Source organism: Synchiropus splendidus, chromosome 6, assembly GCF_027744825.2.
Source record: "Synchiropus splendidus isolate RoL2022-P1 chromosome 6, RoL_Sspl_1.0, whole genome shotgun sequence".
Lineage (NCBI taxonomy): Eukaryota > Metazoa > Chordata > Actinopteri > Syngnathiformes > Callionymidae > Synchiropus > Synchiropus splendidus.
Window position 1 is genome coordinate 19,216,174 of NC_071339.1, and position 21,053 is coordinate 19,237,226.

Here is a 21,053-nt window from a genome sequence, read left to right on the forward strand (position 1 = left end):
CTGCATATCCTCCTCCTGGCCTGCTTCTCTACGAATTCTGCCTCTTTCCCCCCCTTCGCACTCTCTGATGGGATGTACAGCCAGTGGCATCTCTACAGCCCTCTCAGCCTGTCTCTTATGCCAGCCCCTCCTGCCCCCAGGTTCTCCTGCCAGTTTCTCCTCCCCAGCAGTACACAATGGTACTGAAACATTTAGTGGCTTCATCTCTTTTGTTGTTTTAATTAAAGACCTGCCTTACTGATGTTTCGCAATTAGCTAATGTCTCATTGTGTTACGCACTCTCATAACCTCTCGTCTAGATTACCTCAGTATTGAACTAATGTCTTTGCTGCGCTGAACCAAGACTGCTTTGTTTCATGTTGACTGCCAATTTGCCGCTGCCTTCGAGTTGGAAGTTGACGATTTGAAGTCCTTAATGTTGTTCTTGGGAGTGAATAAATGTTGATTACTTCATAAATTAACTTGAAATTATTGTAAGACAGAACTATTTTTCTGTGGTTTGGTCATCATATCAGTCTTATTGCATAAAGGATAGTCAATATAAAACACAACGGATAATAGTGAGACAAAATTACAATACAAAAAAAATTAACGAATTGTCCTGACATTTTAAAGTCTTAAAATGTCTATACTGCATTTATTTAATGCAACTGATGTTGAAAGTATTTAAAATCATCAACTTTCTTCTCGTCATTCTGTACGTCTTTATGCAATACAATAACAAATATGATATCCTCAGCTGCACAGAATGATGTGATTGCCCTCCTTCCAGGGAGAAGAACTGGCCCCCCAGTTCAGCCAGATGACGCTGAGTCGTCAAAGCTCCAATGAGAATCCAGAGCCTCCCCAAATGTACCAGGCGACGCCTACTGTGCTGTCTCAGCACCCGCCACCTCAAACCAGTTATGTCATGGCCACGACTGGCCATCCGATGCCTCCGTCTGGATACCAGCCGGCTGCTGGGCATCCCCATCCTCCACCGCCGCCTCCACCTCCATCCCAGCAGGTCATTCAAGCCCCTCCTCCTCCACAAGGATACATGCAACCGCCTCCACCACAACAGGTACAGTGTCATGTATAATATATATAATATATAGTATAATATATATAGTATATAAGAGAAAATGGGGCCTTGGTTTAGCCATCTGTACCTTTTGAGCAGTCTTTTGGATGCAGAGTTCCAAAGGTTATGTGAGGTGACTCACCACTCGCATCATATCATCAGCATCATATCATCGACTGTAAATAAGCAACCAGTTTTCTACAGTCTGTGACATACTCTCCTTCAAGCATTTCCAAGTCAAAATCTTGATCTTTGAGTTAGTCAGTGAAATGATAAATTATCATCACCGTCATTGTGCAAGTTCGAAGGTCAGACTTTGTTCTAATTAATAGATTCGACAACGGAAGATTGTATGACTGTTGTGTGTGCTTTTTCAGTTGTGTGTTATAGTGGGGTTGTTGCTTCAAGTGTCTGCATGTGTGTGATGCGTTTGGTAACATTGGACTTGTGTATATTTCTTCTAGTGGTCTTCGAGTCTGTGAAGTTCTTTGCAGTTTATCATCCTCCTCTCAGACAGAACTATTGTCCTCTCCTCTCAGACACAACTGTCTTGGAGAGAAGGATGACATTGTGCTCACTGTGTGGGTGGTCAACAGTCACTTGAGTGCAAATATTGACTTAGTTTGACACTTTGAATGGGTTGGATGCTGCCGTGTATGCAGATGAAGGTGGAGATTGAAGCGCATTGACGAGGACGTATTGATCCAGCAGTGCCTCAGTGCTTGGTGCACGACTGTTTGGGCATCAGCCCCTGTTACATGTAGTGTGTTGTATAATCTCAGAACTCTTGAACATTCTTATTGACTTTTTCCCTTGAGCTCGTCCACTGTCGGTATTATTTTTGAGCACACTAAGGCTCACACTAAACTGGGCTGTTTTTAGGTACCATGTTGAAGCAGCTTTAGTAATAAACCCACAGAGACTTGCACATCTCTGCCGTTATTCAACCTCAATTTTACATAAGATGCTGCTCACTGACTGGCATTCAGTTTACAATTAGAAACCCACTGTCTGCACAATGACGCAACTCTGCTGTAATTACCTTCTGCATCCTGTCATGCGGTGTAAGAAGATTAAACCTTGCATTGCTTTCATTGATTTTTAAGTGAACTAGATCATACATTTGGCACTTCTTGCTATGCAACAGCAAAACAGTTCCTTCTCTTGAAGTTCATTATCTCAACTCTCATGAACATTCACAACATTTTGTTTTCTTTACTGAATCTTTAATTCAAATCCTATTGAAATCCTATAAAACATCAGTGGTGGAAAAAGGTTTCGGGCACCCTTTGCATTCTACTGTTTGCTGATGGCTGGACTACCAAACAGTTATAATGATGGTTTTGTGTTCAGTTTTGAGCATATTCTGTTATTTGTTGACTCTGATACCAACAATCTTGAGAACTGACATAATAAGGCTATATATTTATAGACATTTGTTCAGTGTACTGACATAAATATGCTCTGAATGGATAGAAGGCAGGACAATTCACGACACACAATATATTGATCATAGGAGGTAGTTATACAATTTTATTTTGGAATATGCCCTGCTGTATGTATGTTTTTGTCTTCTGTTTTGTGTCAAATAAATCCAAAAATAAAAATGTTGTTGGAGCAGCAACTATTGTAGGGTCTTACTCAGTTCTACTCACTTTGTTTGCACCGCATTGTTGTCTCCAGTATGCTGAAATGATGCTTAAATAACGGGGAACGTAGAGAAGTTCAGCTGTCATGTTGCTGTCAAGTTTTAAGACTTGATATACACTGTTTGGTGGTATTTAATAGTGCAATTCCATTAAACAGAATCTTCTTTTTTTTTCTCCAGATACAGGTGTCATACTACCCTCCTGGTCAGTATCCGAGCACCGGCCAGCAGTACCGTGTGCCCCAGCCCATATCGCACCAGGTGTCTTATTCTGCTCAGCGCGCACAACCCATGCCTCAACCCACACAGCAGTCAGGTACCTTCAAGTTACCACCATGAATTGTCCCTGTTGTGCTGTCAATAACTTCAGGAGTAATGGAGAAAACAATTCTCTGATCAAGATATCTGGCATTCTATGATGTTACTCGAGTCTCTTTAATTCCTTTGTTGATGTGCCTAATCATTTTTATTTTTATGTTACTAGTTGAATTTTATTTTACATGATTGGGATTGAATCCTTTCTTCCAAATGAATGTTTAAGGTTTTTTTCTATAATTCTGTCTCTTAAACAAATGTCTGATATTTTGTTGATCACCGCCAGGTCTCCAGACTATGATGCCCAGCCAGCAGCCAAGCTATCAGGGCATGATTGGGGTGCAGCAGGCTCCAAACCCTGGTCTATTAAATTCCCAGAGGGCAGGAATGGGAGGACAAATGCAAAGCATCATGGTTCAGTATCCTCAAATGCAGTCATATCAGGTAAACTACTGTTTTGACTGTGAGAGCTCTACGGGCTTTGTTTTTGATTCAGCTGCTCCCTCTGGTGGACAAAAGGAGAAAAGGGATGTTAAAAAATACATATGCTGGAGGGAGCATTGGCCTGTTTACTAATGTGGTCTGGGTACGATATGCACGATGAATCGAGTAACACACAGTTTTGTGTTTTGTCAAATGACTTCTCTGTGCTGAAAGCTTAAAAGATCTGGGATCAGCCTCTGCAGCACTGTTGAGTGCTGATCCACAGACCAAGCTGCTACAAACAAAGCTAACTCACATGGCTAATACTTCAAAGAAAACTGAGATCAAAGATACTCCACTGTCACAGATTTGACGTCTGAAACTACTTTAATTTGTGTCGTAAGAATGATGTAATAATCAGGGCAAAACATTTGCACTAGCATCAACTAGATGCCAACACAGTATGTCATGTATTGCTATGCCAGATCCTTTTTCATTTATTTTAACCAAATTGTATGCCAGAACAATGTAAAATGATGCAGTGTTGTATTTACCACTGTTGTTGTACTTTTTATACTGAAAAAATAACAAATTGTGAAACTGTACTGTTGAACAAAAGCAAGCCGTGAATTCCGACGCTTATTTTGTAGTCTTTGTTGTCACAAAAGTCAACGGATGCGTTTTGAATGATGACTATGGTTGAATATGCCAAAAAATATGTTTTTTATTCTTAGAGTTTTCTGTGTCTCATCTAACTTTTTGTCTTCCTTTTCACCTTTCATTGTTATTCAGGTGCCAGTGGGAAATGAGAATCAACAGGTGGTGCAGCAGCCGTATCAGCAGCAGGTGATGGTGCCGGTCAGCCAGTCTGTCCAGGGCCCCATGCCTGTTTACTACAGTGTTATCACACCCACACAGCAGAATAGCACAAGGTACGTGTACTTCATCACTTATGAGTTTATTTTTTTACATTCTTTTGTGTGTGCATGTTTCTCAGTACTGCATTTGTCTTTGATTTTATCAGCCCGTCAGTGGGTTACCTACAGCCGCCCAGCTCAGAACAATATCAAATTACACCCTCACCGTCTCCGTGCAACCCTCCACAGTTGCAGCAACAATATTCAGGTCAGAGTTTTGCCATCGAACATCTGCTGTATTGTGATTCCAGTATCATGACTAAAGGCTGAATTTAATTATAACTCTTGCTGTAAAAATTTTATTAATATGTGTTGTCACATACAGGAGTTCCTCCTCCCGGGCCTGGAGTAATGGTCATGCAGCTCAGCGTCCCCAACGGACCTCAACCATCCCAAAATCCTCCTCTGGTGCAGTGGAATCCATGCAAGTACTACAGCATAGCAGAGCAGAGACCCAACAAACCCGGGGAGCTGTACAAACCCGACAACACTCCTCAGGTAAAACCACAGGTTAAAAAAAAAAATAAACAAACCCATGTTCCCCGTCATTTCTGCACTCTCTCATCATCCTTGTGCCTGAGTTGGTCTTGAATTTTCCTCTACTTTCCTCGCGTCCAGGCCAGTAACCAGTTGACGAGTCCCTTGGCCTCTCCCACTCAGTCTCCCACCCCGTCTCCCTCCGGCAGCGTCAATAGTGTATGTCCAGGCCTGGGGCCGTTGCCCCTAATCTCCCAGTATCCCCGGCCAGGAGGACAAGCTCAAGGTATGGCAATGATAAAAGGTCTTGTAGATGCAAAAGAGGATACTTGAAATACTCCAAGTGGTACCGGAGATGGGAAAATATATTTGCTTATGTAAGGCGGTGTAATTAATACATTTTTAAAGTTATTATATTATTGTGAAGCATTACCTAAAAAAACTATTCAGTGTCCCTTATCTGGATAGTTTGATCCCACCTGGGTTGGTACCGATCACCCAAGGAAGAAGGCAAAAAATGGCGATATTATTTCGAAGAATAATAAACAATATATGTAGATGTGATTTACATCCATAGGTTTACGTACACAACTCTACAGAAATGTAATAACATAACTAAACTTAGTTCATTTTGGAAAACGTAACTTATTTATTTTTGTGTAGTTGTATTTGTTGAAAGTTTAATCTTGCTTGAAGAATGTATGCATCAAAAAATGGAAGCCATGGAACTCTTTTGGTCAGTGCAGTTTCATCAATAGTCAATGTCATAAATAACCTGAATAATCTATACCTGATCTGTTGCATGAACATTTGATGTCAGTTTTTTTCCCAATATCGTGCAGCCCTGTTTCCACTATTTCCTGGTATTGTGATCTTTGCTGGAATTGTAATGGTCATTTATTGTGGTGCAATAATCGACTTGTCTCAGTCTCTTTTATATTGTAGCATGTGAGAGTAATACCCTCTCCATGTGCTGAATAATGGGAGTTCTCATTCCTCTCTTCCCCTGTGTGTTTGCAGGTGACAGTCGATACTCTCTATTGGGGCAGCCTCTACAGTACAGCCTGTGTCCACCTCCCCTCATGCATGGCCAGTCCTCCTATAGCTCACATCAGGTCAGTTCACCCAAGTGTTAGTCTGGAAGTGCTTCAGGTTTTACTTTCCGCTCTTTTCCTGCATGCTGTATAAGGCAAAAAATGGTTAGACTCAAATGCCTGGAGGGTTTTTTTTCAGATGATCGAACCCAAAAACGTGTCATAATACCATTGATAAATGCATGAATTAAGATTGTAAATACCATTTGTCTTCATGCTGTGTGATATATTTACCAAAAATGTCTTTAATGTCACTGACATTTCACTACATCATTTGGTTTTGGTTGAGGTTAGTGAAACTTGAGACTTGATTCGAATTCTAAACAGAAATGCCATCTATTCTTAACAGTTTTTCCCCCCTCCAACGATGGCTCACTCCCTCCATCTAGTGTAGACATGTGGTATTGCATCTCAACGGTCCCTCTTCTGTTGCGTTTCAGAGCCAGGGAGTCATGAAACATGGGGCCAGAGGGAAGAAACAAACACTCAAATCTGCATCTACAGACCTGGGCACCACGGATGTTTGTAAGTTCAGGACCTCGTCTCAAACTCTTGTTTCCCGTATTTTAACCCAGTTGCTGAAGTAGATAGTTTACTCTTATGCATGAATTAGGTGTTAGATAGCATTTCCAATATTGTGTTTGATGTCCATCAGCCTTAAGGTTAAAAGCACATTTACATGTGTGCTCGGCCAAGTGGATGCTTCATAACTCAGACATTTTTCTGGAATACAAATCCCAACTCACTTGTCGGAAATCAGCACCTGCTCCAGTCCATCAATGGACAATACACAGCAGCGTTATTTTTAAAGTGACTGACCTGAATCATAGTCTATACTCTAAGTATAGTTTTCACTCATCAGTAGGGATGCTCTGATCAGGATCTTTGCTGCAGATCACCAATACCGATCAGTCAGAGTGCCGATCACCACCGATCACATGGATTGGCACTGAATTTGTAATGTCAAAACGATGAGACCTTCTGTGCACATGATGTGAAAGTGAATCATTTTAATCCAGACACGTTTTCATATACCTCTTCAAGGTGGCAAAAAAATAGAAAAATCTTGCAGAATGCAGCAACAATTCTGTCAAAAGGACGACTGAAAAACGTTAAATTTCATGTGAGACGTTGCAGTTTGGTGAGACTCCAGAGACTTTGCTGTGTCCGTAAAATATTTACATACTGGCTGCTTGTAGCGGGACTCTGAGACAGAGAGCACTGCGTTTATGAAAGTTTCAAAAGTTTCACATTCAGGATCCGGTTGTTTCCGTCTCCGTGACACCTGAGAAAGGCTGCTCATCTAGCTCGGTGAAATTAATAATAAGTTCTTATCATTACGACTGTCACACTCGGACGGCGGGTGTTGCTAAGGGTCAGCTGCATTAACAGCCTGCTGCTGAGGAACCAGCAGTCTCACTTTAAATGACAGAAGCTCCACAGCTGACATGCTGATGCAGAGTGAGCAGCAGGTTGGGAGGAACGGACACATCACAACCAGCAGGGCTTCGTCTGAGTGAGGTCACGTGATCGGTTGTTGTGATCGGCAATGACAGGCAGTGACCGACATTCGCCGAACACGCTGATATCGGCCGCTCGTGATCGGTGACCGATCCCTACTCATCAGTGTACCAAGTCTGTGTGGGTGGCTGCAGTGGAGAGAAAAGAATTCACCGAACGCTTCTCTGCTGTTTCACGCGCAGTGGTGAGTCGAGTGCTGGAAGTGACGGACCTGCCAGAAGGGATTTCGCGTCCAGAAGCTGAAAAGCTCTTTAACCAGCTGTCCATGTGTGGTGCCAAAATCCAGTGGCTGAAGGATCCGCAGGGGGGCCGAGGAGGCACGGGACCCTGCCCTGGCGCGTGCCCTTCCGTGCCAGGAGCCTCGGGCGGTCCCATGATGGGGGCCGGAGGCGTGAAGGGAGATTGTAACGACCCGGCTCACCTCTACACGGTGGTGGCGGTGTTCCCCAGCACCATGGCCGCCCAGAGTGCTTCCTTCAAACTGAACAACAGCGCAGCCAGCCTCTTCAAACTGAGGGCCGCCAAAAAAAACTATGACCTGCGCGTGCTGGAGAGAGCCAGCTCTCAGTGAAGGAGAAGAGCCAGGGAGAGAACGGATGAGACAGACAGAGAGACTCTTGGTGGACGAGAAGAAGACCGGACCGGGGAGGGGAGGGGTCTGTTGAAGTGTACCACAAAAGAAAAAAAAGAAGAAAAAAAGATTTAAATAATGTGTCAAATGTATAAAAGGGAAGAATCAGGTGGCTGGTGTTTGGTTGCAAATATAATTTTGTTTTTATTCAATGTTTTTGTTTGGTATTTATATCGCAGAATAGCACACAAGACACGCGAGCATGTGTTTCACTGTTGACGTCGAGTTTGTGCTGCTGAAACAACGGATCAATAAGAAACACTCACATACATCCTGGGAGAGACCAACTTGGGCAGGAACAGGGTCACGTAGCACACCACAGAAACACACGCACACACACACACACACAGACACACACCCACACTGGACAGTCGACCTCAGTCCACTCCCTCCCCGACCCCGCGCCTCCTCTTCCACCGACAGCTCTCCTGCCTCAAGCCATCGCCCCGTCGTCTCACATATTTATAAACTTTCATACGCACAGTTGCGCACTCTTTCTGCTTTCCGCTGCTCCTTCCTCCTTTCTTGCCATGTGTCATCCTGCTTCTCTCACGTACGCTCTCACTGCTGTCTTGCTTTCTGTTTGCCTTACTGCTGTTGTGGGTTCCTGTAACGCGCCCTCTTCTTTTCTAAGACCTTTTTGTTCTTTTGGGGTTCAATATATTTATATAAGTGATGTAAGGAATAAAAGAAATCTATATATTCAGTGATTTATTTTCTTTCTATCCTCCGAGTGAAAATGTTAAGGCCTTTTATTTATCCCGCCATCGCTCCCCCGGCCCCGACAGACATTTGTTTTCCTCCTGACCTCGGCACGTCACTTCTTCTTCTTCCCTCCTCTCTTCCTTCATCCCTAACAATCCCTCCTGTTGTGTTTTTCGTTGACAGCTGTGCAGAAAGTTTCAGAAGAAGTAGTTAAAGTGCACAATGATTGCATATGTCTACTGTACATTTTATTTAATCTGTTATTTTTCTGTTTGTTTTTAAAAATATAAAAGTCCAGAAAAAAAATCTATGAAAACATCAGCTGTGTCATGTGATTCATTGTTTTGCCCGTGAGAGGATGAGAAACGAACACGATGCTGATTTAAGCCGCCAGAGCTCTCTCCACGTGAGCCTCGACTTTTATCTGGCTCCTGCAGTAATTCATGTTCAAATCCAGAAGGCTTTAAAACGGCGCGGTTGTTTGAAGACACAGCCCTTTCTGAGGGAAGCCTCTGAATCGCCTCAGTACTGTCCACTGGCCAAGCTGGCGCTGTTCGGACCTGGTAAACACAAATGTCTTTAAAAGTGCTTTTTTTTCTCTTTTACTTTTTTTTTATTCCTTTGAAAAAAGTTAAAAATATATATGCTCAACCTTATTTCAAAGTTTAAAATATGAATTTTCAACTTTTTTAAAGATGGCTGTTTAAATTGCATATTATTACTTGTGGAGCTATTTTTTATCTGAAATGTGTTTCACATTTTGTGTTTTCTATTTATTCTTTTGTATTAGTAGTAGGCAAAACAAAATTATTCATTATTTGTCTATTGCATTTGTTTTACTAGGTGTATCTTGTTAGGGACATAAAAATATGAAGATATTTTTTTGAATTTTATTTAAATTCTTCAAAAGTTTTGTTTTATTCATTTTTATGAAGAGATTTTATTCTCTCTTTTTAAAATAGATGTTTCACTAGTATTTTGACATTTTTAGTGGATCTTTATTATTAAGCACATGAAACACTACATCTTTTTTTATATCTTCCCCTTATTCTATTAAAGTTTTTTATATTGAAAAATTTCCCCCTAATTTTCCGTTGTTCTCCCCACTGTACATTTATTTTCAGTTCGAAATGTCACAGCCACAGTTGAATCCAACCGTATAAACTTCCTTCTGTGCTTCCATTTGTGGCCACTCGTGGCTGTGCCACCTTCCTAGTTTCTTCATGTCTTTTTCTAAAAAGACCGACACACGTCTTTTGACCCATAATGCACTGCAACACTGAAAAATCCACAACTGTCAACCTGGTGTTTTTCATTTGTGGCCCCCTGTGCCATCCACATTCACGTTCCTGCGCTTGGTTTCCCTCCCAGGCTCGACTCGCCTGTCTCACCTGTCGTCAAACCAGAAGAGACGTGACCCGTATCACAGTGGCGGAGCGAGTGCCAGGCTGGATTAACATGAGTGTCGGACGCCATAACATAATTGCTAGATTAATAAATGCTCTAATTGAAATGAACTTCCATCAGCGTTCAGCCCAAACAAGATTCCATGACTGTTGCCGCAGTTAGATTATATTCTCACGTTACTCTTTTACTGGGCGACCAAAACAGAAGCAGAATTTTTTTAACAGTCAGCTGGAAGCTTCTCGGCTTTTCAAGTTCGCAGCTGTCCCAAACACTCACTGACACACACACACACTCTGGGGCTGGTCGGGGTGTTCCCCCGCTGGCAGGACAGTTCCCATTCTCCCACCTGTCCCAGCCTCATTTTGGAAAGTTGTGAAGCGACAAAGTGGTGCTGAAGAAGATCGGAGGTCCAGTCTGAAGGTCGGTCTCTGTCTGTAGTTCATCAGGAGAAATTATTGGTTAACTATATGCAGATATGTAATTCAAATGCTGATTTGAATTTGTTTTTTTCTTCTTCATTTTTGTCCTAAGACTCTTCTGCTGGTTCCATTCCCAACATCAAGAAGGAAAAAACATCTTGCTCAATAGCCTCCATGGCCAATTACGATTCGTGAGTCATTTTATGATTCTCATGGGACCAGTCTTGTACATGAATTGTAGATGAGTGAACTAGGTAATACATAATGATATTGTGCTCCGTTAAAACCACACTACTCTGAATATTTCTGTTCATAAATAGTGTTTTACAGAGTTTTTTTTTTTCAGTAATGTTTTGTAGATGAAAACAGTTGAGGATGAATTAAGAAGAAAACAAAAGTATTTATGAAAACATAATGATAAAAGTAAACTAAATATTAAAGTACATGGAAAAATGTTTTTTTATTTTTATGTTAATTAGATTGGAAAAATTAAATGTTCTCATAAAGTTGGCCCAAATGGTGACTGCTTTCTGTCATAAATGTGAATGATGAAAATAGAAATGAAATATTTTTATATGTACAAAATAAGTAAAGAATAATTTTGCAATTAACATAAAACACTGATGATAAAGTCTCCTGTTTGATTCAATTAATATTGTTATTCTTGTTATAGATTACATTTTACTATTACCAGCATAATAGTCAATGTTGAAATATGAGTAATGCAAATCACAACAGCTCATGCGTTCTCTAATATTGAAAAATATTGTTAGGATATTGTTGAAATATTGAACATTGAAAATATGTGAAGGTGGTGTTTTTAAAAAAAGAGAGAAAATTATTTATTCTAGGTGCCAAATGATTATAATTGCTATATTAAAAATAAAATTACATATTTACCAACACAGATATGTGCATAACAAGGGTCTTAATTCATCCATAATATGGTAAGTTTGATGTGTACCACAAAAAAAAAAAGTATGTAGTTAAATTGTATAGAGTGATACAAAAAATTGTTTAAATTATTTAAATTTAAATAAAATTATGAGTAATTTTTATTCTACTTAATGGGTGAATGAATAATAAAAGAGATTAAAAATATATATATGATGCGAATGATGATGTGATGGTAGCCTTGCAGGAAAAACCCAGCTGGCTTGAACCTGTATGTGGAGCTCATTCACCTGTTACAGACCCAGAGTAGAGCTTTCAGTCATGTGACGGAGCCTTGTTAGCGTCTGAGCCTGACGACCTCCCATGAGAAGTGACTAGTGAAAGCTAAGTTTGGAGCTCATCATAAAACCAGAGACTTCTGAATCTGGAGAGACTCAAATGGGTTTGAGCATCAACAAGAAGAAGCCGTCCGAGTGTTTTCATGTCCGTCGTGAAGACGCCTCACAGCCCTGCTAAGATTAGCCTCCGCACTCCCAGAAATACACCGACAGGAGCCTTGTGTAAATAATGGCTGCTGATGTCAAAATATCTTCTGCTTAGAGAGATAAAATATAATAGTCAGAGTTTATGTTGCACATTAAACATTTGCTTCTTTACGTGACATCGGATCTGTGGCGATGACAGGCTGGATGACAAGGACTCGGTGGATATTCACGACAACCCCCCGGCCCCTGATAACGTGGTGAAAGAGGAGGACAACACGGTGAGTCTCTCTGAGAAGAACTTCTCACACTCGGATTTAAATGGTAGAGAAAGACTGCGCGCTCATATATGTTTGAAACGCCGTGTTTTCCCGACAGCTGGACGGGGCACGGAGCGATGGTGTGATAATGTGCTGTGTGTTTGTTGCCCGCGGTGCAAAGCTGCAGCCTAATCTCACGGCTGATGGACGGCTGGAGCCGCCTCAGTCCTGCAGGAATCCCACTCACTGCTGGTGCGCGCAGAGCTGCTGCCCAGCTGACTACGGTGTAGATGAGGAACCAGGAATGTTCAGCTTTGATGTCGTCCGTCAGGAATTCAGGAGCCATTTAAGTGTCGATCTGTGTCCCGCCAGAGTGGGCACACGCCTCACGGTTATTCCAGTATCTGAGCATATCTTTTCACCTCACTGTGCTTCGCTTTTAAACTTGACTGATTCAGTGTTGAAATGCAAGTGACAAGCGAACATTGGTAACACAAAATTACATATTAGAATGAAAGAATATGAGCAAAAATAGACACTTCAAAGGCTTGATCCCAACACAGGCCCAAGAGACAGGGCGACACCCAGGACAGGCCATAAAGGGACAGACAACCACTCACACACGCACACACACACACACACACATATATTTGTATCTTAATCCTTCTGGGGACCTTTCATTGCCATAACCCTTTCCCCAGCCTCTCACACTAAACCTAACCATCCAAAACAAATGGCTAACCTTAACCAGGACTCTGAACCAAACTGGAACCCAGTTATAATAAACTACTTTCACTGACGTTTTAACTCTCTGTACCTTGAGGACAGGCCAAAATGTCCTCACAAGACGGTGGCTTGTCAAGACTTGGTACACACAAGTAAGGCAAGACCCCTACAGTTAATGGGTGATGACCCAATTATTGTGATGTTTTTTCTTGAAGTGTGACAAATGAAAAGAAATGACATGTCTGTATGTTCCTATTCTCTGATCCATTATTGTTCCTTGAGTCTCAGGAAAGTCTGGACTGAAATCCAAATCGATTGAAATGCTATCAGAATGTCATTCACCAGTCACGGACTGTGAGTAGAGCTTGGGTCAGTGTTCAGCTTTTTGACTGTGGGAGGTAAACAGAGCTCCCGGGAGAAATGCATGGGGAGAACATACAATCCCTGGGGCGGGATCTGAACCTCCGCCTGTCTCCTCCAGCTGGTAGCATGCCGTCATCCTCTCACCTGTGTTTTAGGTTTACTTCATCTACGATGAGGAGGTGGAAGAGGAGGAGAAGGAAGAGCCAGCTCCTGTGGAGCCCGTCCGACCAGTCAACGACCGACCTCACAAGTTCAAGGACCACTACTGCAAGAAGCCGAAGTTCTGCGACGTCTGCGCTCGCATGATCGTCTGTGAGTTCCAGTGGACTTCAAAAACGCTCATCGTCGTCTCTCTCACGGAGGATCTGTGTTTCTCAGTGAACAACAAGTTCGCTCTGCGATGCAAGAACTGCAAGACCAGCATCCACCACCAGTGTCAGTCCTACGTGGAGCTCCAGCGGTGCTTCGGCAAAATAGTGAGCCACACATTCACTACTCTGCAACGGCCAGGTCCTTTCATGACTCGGATTAAATATCATTTTTACATCTCATGGCATGTATTTCTCACCTTTTCCCCTCAAAAATAAATAAAAAAAAATGCAGGTTAATTGTATAAAAACCCCTGAAAATTAAATAAATCTATTGGCCTACTGGAAAGACATAATAAATGTTGGGTCACATGAGTCACATGACCTCACAGAATTTGAAATCGAAGAAAAATCTAACTCATGTAAATCTAATTCACCTATTTTGAGCCTTCCAAGTGCTGTTTCTTTTAAGCAAGGTGGCTCTGTCTTCAGCCTCCAGGATTCCGCCGAGCCTACAGTTCACCTCTGTACAGCAGCCAACAGAACGCCACCGTCTCACAACTGCTGCCGTTTTGTGAGTTCAACTAAGCCCAGCATCTGCAGGCGCCACTGTAAACCTGACGCTGTCGTGTGTCTGACCGTCAGCACAGTCCAACCGCACCGACCCTGTGTTCGAGACGCTGCGCATCGGGGTCATCATGGCCAACAAGGAGCGGAAGAAAGGGTCAGAGGACAAGAAGAATGTGAGTGTGGACACACAGAACTTGCTTTCATTGACCCCAGAAAGCAGGTTTGACTCGGCTGCGAGTGTAAAGACGGATGTTAGAAGTGAACAATACAGTTTTGGGTCAAATAAGTTGGATTCCTCGCCTGTGAACACAAAATACATCAAGCAAGATGGTAGTACCGGGACTGGTGACCTGTCCAGGTTGTCTCCTGCCTCTCATCCCACTTGACTAGATAGTTTCCAACCTCCTGCAACACTTTGGGGTTCGTCCCATCTGTGCCTCTTTTTCAGAATGTTTTGACACATTGCTAAATAGTGAGGTCCTCACCTGCAGTTTCAACAGTAGTGTTGTCCATTTCCTTCACCAAGTTTACCTCTAAACCACTTACTTATTTGCTCTCTAACTTCAGCTTGGATTTCATAACATCTGCTCCGCCCTCCTCAGGAGATTTGACCAATCAGAGGACGCAAACAAAACTACACTTTTCAGGTCAATTCTATTACAGAGGGACTGAACATGACTCGAGAGGATTTATGTTCAAATTAGGTTTTGTTATGATAATGAATTGTCTCCATGGACCATGATGTTTGCTGATGATTTAGTGATCAGCTGTGAGTGTTAGGAGGAGGAATTCAGTAGTTGCAAGACAGTACATGAGATGAGAGACAAAAAGAACAGTGAAGTGTGAGGAATGAAGATTCCAGTGAGACAGACAGAGGAAGAAAAAGGTGAAGAAGTGGAGGAGAAAGAGCAGCAGTAAAAAGAAGCGTTTCACAGTCCAAAAGGAAAGAGACGACATAAAATAAAGCAGAATAAACTACACAAACATTAGTACAGAACAATGATAAAAATGATGTATGAAAAGTGTGCATACTTTTTTTTAAATAATTTTAGATGATGATGATGATGGATGAAGATGAGTCTCAGCCGAAGCAGGAGGGTGATGAAAGTGAAGGAGGTATGTGAAGTGCCTGGGCGTTTCATGGAGTCGTGACAAAATATTGATGATGATATTGATGATCTTCTCACCAAGTGAACACGGACGGCGACAAGGCCCCAGCGGATGACAAGGTGACGGAGACACTCCACAGGTCTGGTGGCTAAATGACTGACCTGGCGTTTGTGATCCAGAGTAAGAAACCCCAGCCTGGGAAGATCGGCGTGTTCAGCCAGTCGCATTACTATCTGGCTCTGTATCGCTTCAAGGCCATCGAGAAAGACGACCTGGACGTCCAGTGAGTAGATGCTGGAGGGTCGTCTCTGCCGGAGCTCAACATTCTGACATGATCTTTGCTTGTCGTTCAGCGCCGGCGACCGGATCACGGTGATAGACGACTCCAACGAGGAGTGGTGGAGGGTAAGACCCGGTTACTTTTCTATCGTTTTGAACTATCACTGACTGGACTGGAATAGACTGGAAGGCAGGGACAGGGGGACAAGGTGGAGGTGGAGGACAAGGTCAGATGTCCCTGTTGCTGTACAGCAGAGGTGGGCACTTCAATTTCCTAAGGGGCCAGGTTATATGTTTTGATGGTTGAGAGGGGGGTAAGAGAAAATCGAAAATAAAAATTAAGTGATGACATCATTTGTGATTATGAAATGACATTTGCAAAATGCACAGAAAATGTTGGTTTGTTGTGTTTTATTTCACTTAAACCACATTCCATTGAAAGATTCTCGATGTCTCTCATACATTTCAAATTGTGATGTATTTTAAGGGACAAAAACTAGTCCTCAAATAGTCAACGGAAAAGACGAACAATAAAGAAAAATAACCAAATGAGAAAGTTATGTTTCAGCTGCATCATTATGAACAAAAAACAATGCAAAAGACAAAAATGTCAGAGAAAATGCCAGTTTTATACTTTTACTCTGACTCCAGAGGGGCCACCTAAATACAGTCAAAGGCCGCATTTGGCCCCCGGGCCAAGTACTCACAGGCAGCAGATTCAATGTCAGGGACGGCAGACGAGGTCAGTTGCCAGGGATCAGAGGTGCAGACCGCTTCCTTAAATTCAGCCTTAGCAAAGCACAGAAATGTGTGGTGACACGCCTGAACTTGTTTGTTATAAACCACCAGGGGAAGATTGGCGACAGAACAGGCTTCATCCCGGCCAATTACATCATCAGAGTTCGGGCGGGGGAGCTGGTCTACAAGGTGACCAGGTCGTTTGTCGGCAACAAAGAAATGGGCCAGATCACTCTGAAGAAAGACCAGGTTGGAGCCCACAGGCACACACACCAGCACCCAGCGTCACTCGCTGACTAAAACTACCCACACACTTCCTGATCCTTCTCCTGTGTGTCGGCTCAGATCGTCGTGAAGAAAGGTGAAGAAGTCAACGGCTACCTGAAGGTCAGCACCGGAAGAAAGATGGGCTTTTTCCCCTCAAACCTGCTGCAGGAGATTTGAGTTCGCGCTGAAACGTCTCTGTCACTTCTGTTTTCTTGTACTGAATATATTTTTGACAAATAAAGATGTCGGTTGTAGAGAAGTGTGTCAGGGTTTGTGAGCTTCAGCGCCATCTACTGGTGCACTGACCTGAGTGAGTATTCAGAGGAATGTGGAGCCCCTTGGTGCTGCGGGAGTGTCAGGCCTGGGGATCAGGGCGCAGGAATGAGGGGAATGGCATCCATGAGTCTGGAGAGACATCCCTGCGGCGACTGTGGGTCTGAGTACCAAGACAAAGCTTCACTCATCTTCTCATGGCAGAGTCATTTCCTCTGTTTACCTCCCACCCTGCGTCACTGTCTGGTCTCCTCTTCCTCCTGGTCTCCTTGTCGCTCTGTCCGCTCAGAAGCAGCAGCTATCAGCAGCCCTCTGATGGGGTGAGCAAGCTCCCCTTCAGACACGGGCCACTTGGTTCTGCAGAGGAAATCACAGCTGCCATGTTGTCAGCCCCGACCTCCAGACTCTGCCAGCGCAGACAGGCGCAGTGGAAGAGGGTCAACCAGACACGAGTGAGCGTGCGGGCGGATGACTTGCTACTGTATGTTTGTCTTTGAGAGAGTGACGGCTCAGCGCTGTAGCAAACCATGGCTCTGCTGAGTCATCACTCAATAATAATAATAAAAATAATACGAATAATACTTAATAATAAGAATACAGTACTACTTCTATGAGTACTACCACTTCACTTCCACTACAATTGCTACTACTACTACTGCTCTACTACTGTGGAAAACCGTTCTCATCATCTGTGATGTCAACTGTGCTTTAGCACTACAAGTACCACATTTTCAAGTCCTAGTCCTAGTAATTCATTTTCATTTATTAGTGCGCAAGTACAGCGTAGTACATTGAAAAAGTGTCACTAGTATGACTAGTATACCAGGAAATGTCACTAGTACTACTGTTGCTAAGAAATGTTCGGTAATAGCACTGGTAACAACTTTTAGCTTTAGGAGAGGGACCAGTTGAGGTGGCTCGGGCATCTGATCCGGATGCCCCCTGGACGCCTCCCTGGGGAGGTGTTCCGGGCATGTCCTACCGGGAGGAGACCCCGGGGAAGACCCAGGACTCGCTGGAGAGATGATGTCTCCGGTCTGGCCTGGGAACGCCTCGGTATCCCCCGGGAAGAGCTGGAGGAGGTTTGTGCGGACCGGGAAGTTTGGGCTTCCCTGCTCCGAATGCTGCCTCCGCGACCCGACCCCAGACAAGCGGCAGAAGAAGGTGAAGGTGAAGGTGACAATCACTCCAAGTACTGAGTCTTTTACAAAACTCTCATCTGCATTACTGCTGCCAACAAAAATAGTCCTAATACTGGGGCAGTATGGTGAAGCAGAGTGATCTTTGGCTTGAATCCAGCTGTGTGTGGTTGAACAGTGGTTTGTTCCTCTTCCCAAAACGAGACACAGACGCCGCACTCCGCAGGAGTTGCAATACACAGCCAGCAGATGTCGCCGTTGCATCATTTGTCTTGCGGTGCGGTTCCCCACACTCCAACCAATAAAACCAAGTACTGAACTTCAGTACGCACAACTGACGCCGGCGATGGAGTCAGAGGTGAGTTTGCAGCGTGTGTCTCTTCCCTGCACGAATGCTGATGTTGTCACGCCGTTTAAAGGGTGATGGACTTCTACACCGTTTGACATGAAGGTGGATGAGCAGAACGTTCACTCAGTCAGCCTTTAAGAGATGTGTGAGGGCGCACTAAGGTATATGATGTTCCTCTGGTTTGTCTCATTCAGATTTCCCCACTTATTCATGTCACCTTCAAAAGGCTCCACCAGCTATTTTAGGAGGGTTTTGTCCACGAGATCAACCTGGTTGGTGTGAAAACAAGTTGCATGCTAATGCACCGGCGCCCACAAGTTTCACACTTCAGACGGGCGCTACTTAGCTGAAGGAACTGGACGAGCAGGCCGTTCATAATCTGTGATTTGAGGGTCACACAAGGCCCATGAGATAAATATGAGTCTCTCTTTGATACTACGAAACGTTGTCCATAATACCACCGCTGAAATTCGGTAGCACACAGCAACTACTAAATGCAGCGATGACTGCGTTTGAGAGAAGTTTTGTTTTAGTGACGTGGACGTGGTTGTTTCCAGGCTGACAGCAGATTGTTTATTTCACTGAACACACCTTGGTGTCACTCAGTTGTGTTTCTTACACTTGCCTTTCTGCTCCTAATCCTCCACTTGAGCAGAACAACAAACCATTTTCTGATCGTCATGTAGAATGTCAGCTGCGCCAGCCTAAGTCCTGAAGAGCAGTGAACATCTGAAGCTCACCCCAGACAGGTGGAGATCAAGAGCAGCAAACAAATCCGCATGTCCTTGTGCTTCAGTCGCCGTCTCTGCTGCTGAGCTGGCCTCAGCTGCGGATCCATCCATCCATCTATCTTTCTATCCATCCATCTGTCCATCAATCCATCCTTCCATCCAACCATCTGACCATCCTTCCGTCAATCCTTCCATCCGTCCATCCTTCCATCAATCCTTCCATCATTCATCCATCCATCCATCATTCTTCCTTCATCCATCAATCCATCCATCCATCTATCTTTCTATGCATCCATCATCCTTCTGTCATCCATCCATCTGTTCATCAATCCATCCTTCCATCCAACCATCCTTCCATCTGACCATCCTTCCGTCAATCCTTCCATCCATCCATCCTTCCATCAAGCCTTCCATCATTCATTCATCCATCCATCCATCCTTCTTCCTTCCATCCATCAATCCATCATCTATCTTTCTATGCATCCATCTGTCCATCAATCCATCCTTCCATCCAACCATCTGTCCATCCTTCCGTCAATCCTTCCATCATTCATCCATCCATCCATCCTTCCATCAAGCCTTCCATCATTCATTCATCCATACATCCATCATTCTTCCTTCCATCCATCAATCCATCCATCCATCTATCTTTCTATGCATCCATCATCCTTCTGTCCATCCATCCATCTGTCCATCAATCCATCCTTCTATCCAACCGTCCTTCCATCTGACCATCCTTCCGTCAATCCTTCCATCCATCCATCCTTCCGTCAATCCTTCCATCATTCATTCATCCATCCATCCATCCTTCCATCCGTCCATCCATCCATCCATCCATCCTTCCATCAAGCCTTCCATCATTCATTCATCCATCCATCCATCCATCCATCCATCCATCCATCCATCCATCATTCTTCCTTCCATCCATCAATCCATCCATCTATCTTTCTATGCATCCATCATCCTTCTGTCCATCCATCCATCTGTCCATAAATCCATCCTTCTATCCGACCATCCTTCCGTCAATCCTTCCATCCATCCATATTTGTGTCGCTCGATCATCCATCCTTCCATCAATCCTTCCATCGTCCATCCATCTGTCATTCATCATTCTTCCATCCATCTATCTGTCTATCCATGCATCCACTCTTCCATCCGTCTGCAGACAGACACCAGCAGGAGTGCGTTCTCATGCGCCAGCTAAAGACGGCGCCGACACATGCAGGCCATCAGAAGTGTACCGAGTGGCTCAGGAGCAGCGAGCTGCAGAGAAGATGGCTGCCGGTTCTGAAGCAATTAGGCCCAGAGAGGCCGGCTCCACCTGCAGCGCCGGGCCCCTCCGGGGGACCCAGGTGACAAGATGAGGGATCATCATCATTACCTTTATTTATTTGCTAAGCAGAGGCCGACTGTGGGGCCCCATCTAATAAGATTCAGGAATTACAATCAGACGCAGGTGGAAGGGAGGAGGGCGGCTGCCCCGACCGACGCCTCCATATATTAGGACACGTTACCCCCGAAACACATTGCATTATAAACTCCTTCACATCGGTTATGCAGAGGGCTTTTCAACTCATCGATACGGACCGTGATCAATAGTGACACCGGGTTTGTAGACCCACATTAAAAATCAATGAAGGTTGTTCTGGTCAGGTTCTAACCAGATGCTGCTGCGTTCAGTCTTTTCTGTAGAAATGAAAAATGAGGTGACGGGAATTTGTGTCTTCGTGATTCTGCTCAGGTCGTGGGGGCAGCAGCTGAAGTGAGAAACCCTCCTGTGGCTCGTCTCTGGGAACCAAGACATGTATTCTCTCCAGCATTTGTGGCCAGAGGTGAGAGGAGAGTGAGACTCAGTTGGAGGCTTCATGACTGAGGACTCTGCCCGGATTTGTTGCTTACACTTTCTCCCCCTTTCATCCATCCATCCATCCTTTCATCAATCCA

At 43.8% G+C, this 21,053-nt stretch overlaps 2 protein-coding genes across 4 annotated transcripts in view; both read left to right on the forward strand.

The window, feature by feature from the left end:
• Positions 1-9,345, forward strand: part of LOC128760406 (R3H domain-containing protein 2) — a 34,192-nt gene extending 24,847 nt beyond the window's left edge. Inside the window, exons 18-28 of one of the 2 annotated variants that reach the window (XM_053867810.1) lie at positions 81-179; positions 773-1,063; positions 2,892-3,027; positions 3,313-3,470; positions 4,242-4,381; positions 4,474-4,574; positions 4,692-4,864; positions 4,985-5,129; positions 5,864-5,958; positions 6,378-6,462; positions 7,641-9,345. In XM_053867810.1, coding sequence (XP_053723785.1) covers positions 81-179; positions 773-1,063; positions 2,892-3,027; positions 3,313-3,470; positions 4,242-4,381; positions 4,474-4,574; positions 4,692-4,864; positions 4,985-5,129; positions 5,864-5,958; positions 6,378-6,462; positions 7,641-8,029 — 1,812 coding nt within the window. In that variant the 3' untranslated portion in view covers positions 8,030-9,345. The remainder of the gene's footprint in view (positions 1-80; positions 180-772; positions 1,064-2,891; positions 3,028-3,312; positions 3,471-4,241; positions 4,382-4,473; positions 4,575-4,691; positions 4,865-4,984; positions 5,130-5,863; positions 5,959-6,377; positions 6,463-7,640) is intronic. The other variant, XM_053867811.1, reaches the window with a different exon arrangement.
• Positions 9,346-9,825: 480 nt separating this feature from the next.
• On the forward strand, positions 9,826-16,831 carry LOC128760715 (SH3 and cysteine-rich domain-containing protein 3-like). Of its 2 annotated transcripts, XM_053868331.1 has the most exons (12): positions 9,826-10,811; positions 12,199-12,277; positions 13,501-13,657; positions 13,724-13,821; positions 14,146-14,227; positions 14,299-14,396; positions 15,276-15,339; positions 15,415-15,452; positions 15,513-15,616; positions 15,687-15,738; positions 16,462-16,599; positions 16,696-16,831. In XM_053868331.1, the coding sequence occupies exons 1-12, from the start codon at positions 10,795-10,797 to the stop codon at positions 16,792-16,794; spliced, it is 1,026 nt and encodes a 341-aa protein (XP_053724306.1). In that variant the 5' UTR covers positions 9,826-10,794; the 3' UTR covers positions 16,795-16,831. The 2 variants fall into 2 exon arrangements, with proteins under 2 accessions (XP_053724306.1, XP_053724305.1); XM_053868330.1 differs by having other exon boundaries at positions 13,501-13,821.
• The last annotated feature ends 4,222 nt before the right edge of the window (positions 16,832-21,053 follow it).

What these genes read in the sequence shown, in the direction of transcription:
- LOC128760715 (XM_053868330.1), top strand. An exon ending in TGAAAGAGGAGGACAACACG is followed by an intron (nt 12,278 to 13,500) that starts GTGAGTCTCTCT and finishes CCTGTGTTTTAG; the next exon opens with GTTTACTTCATCTACGATGA. An exon ending in CTCACAACTGCTGCCGTTTT is followed by an intron (nt 14,228 to 14,298) that starts GTGAGTTCAACT and finishes TCTGACCGTCAG; the next exon opens with CACAGTCCAACCGCACCGAC.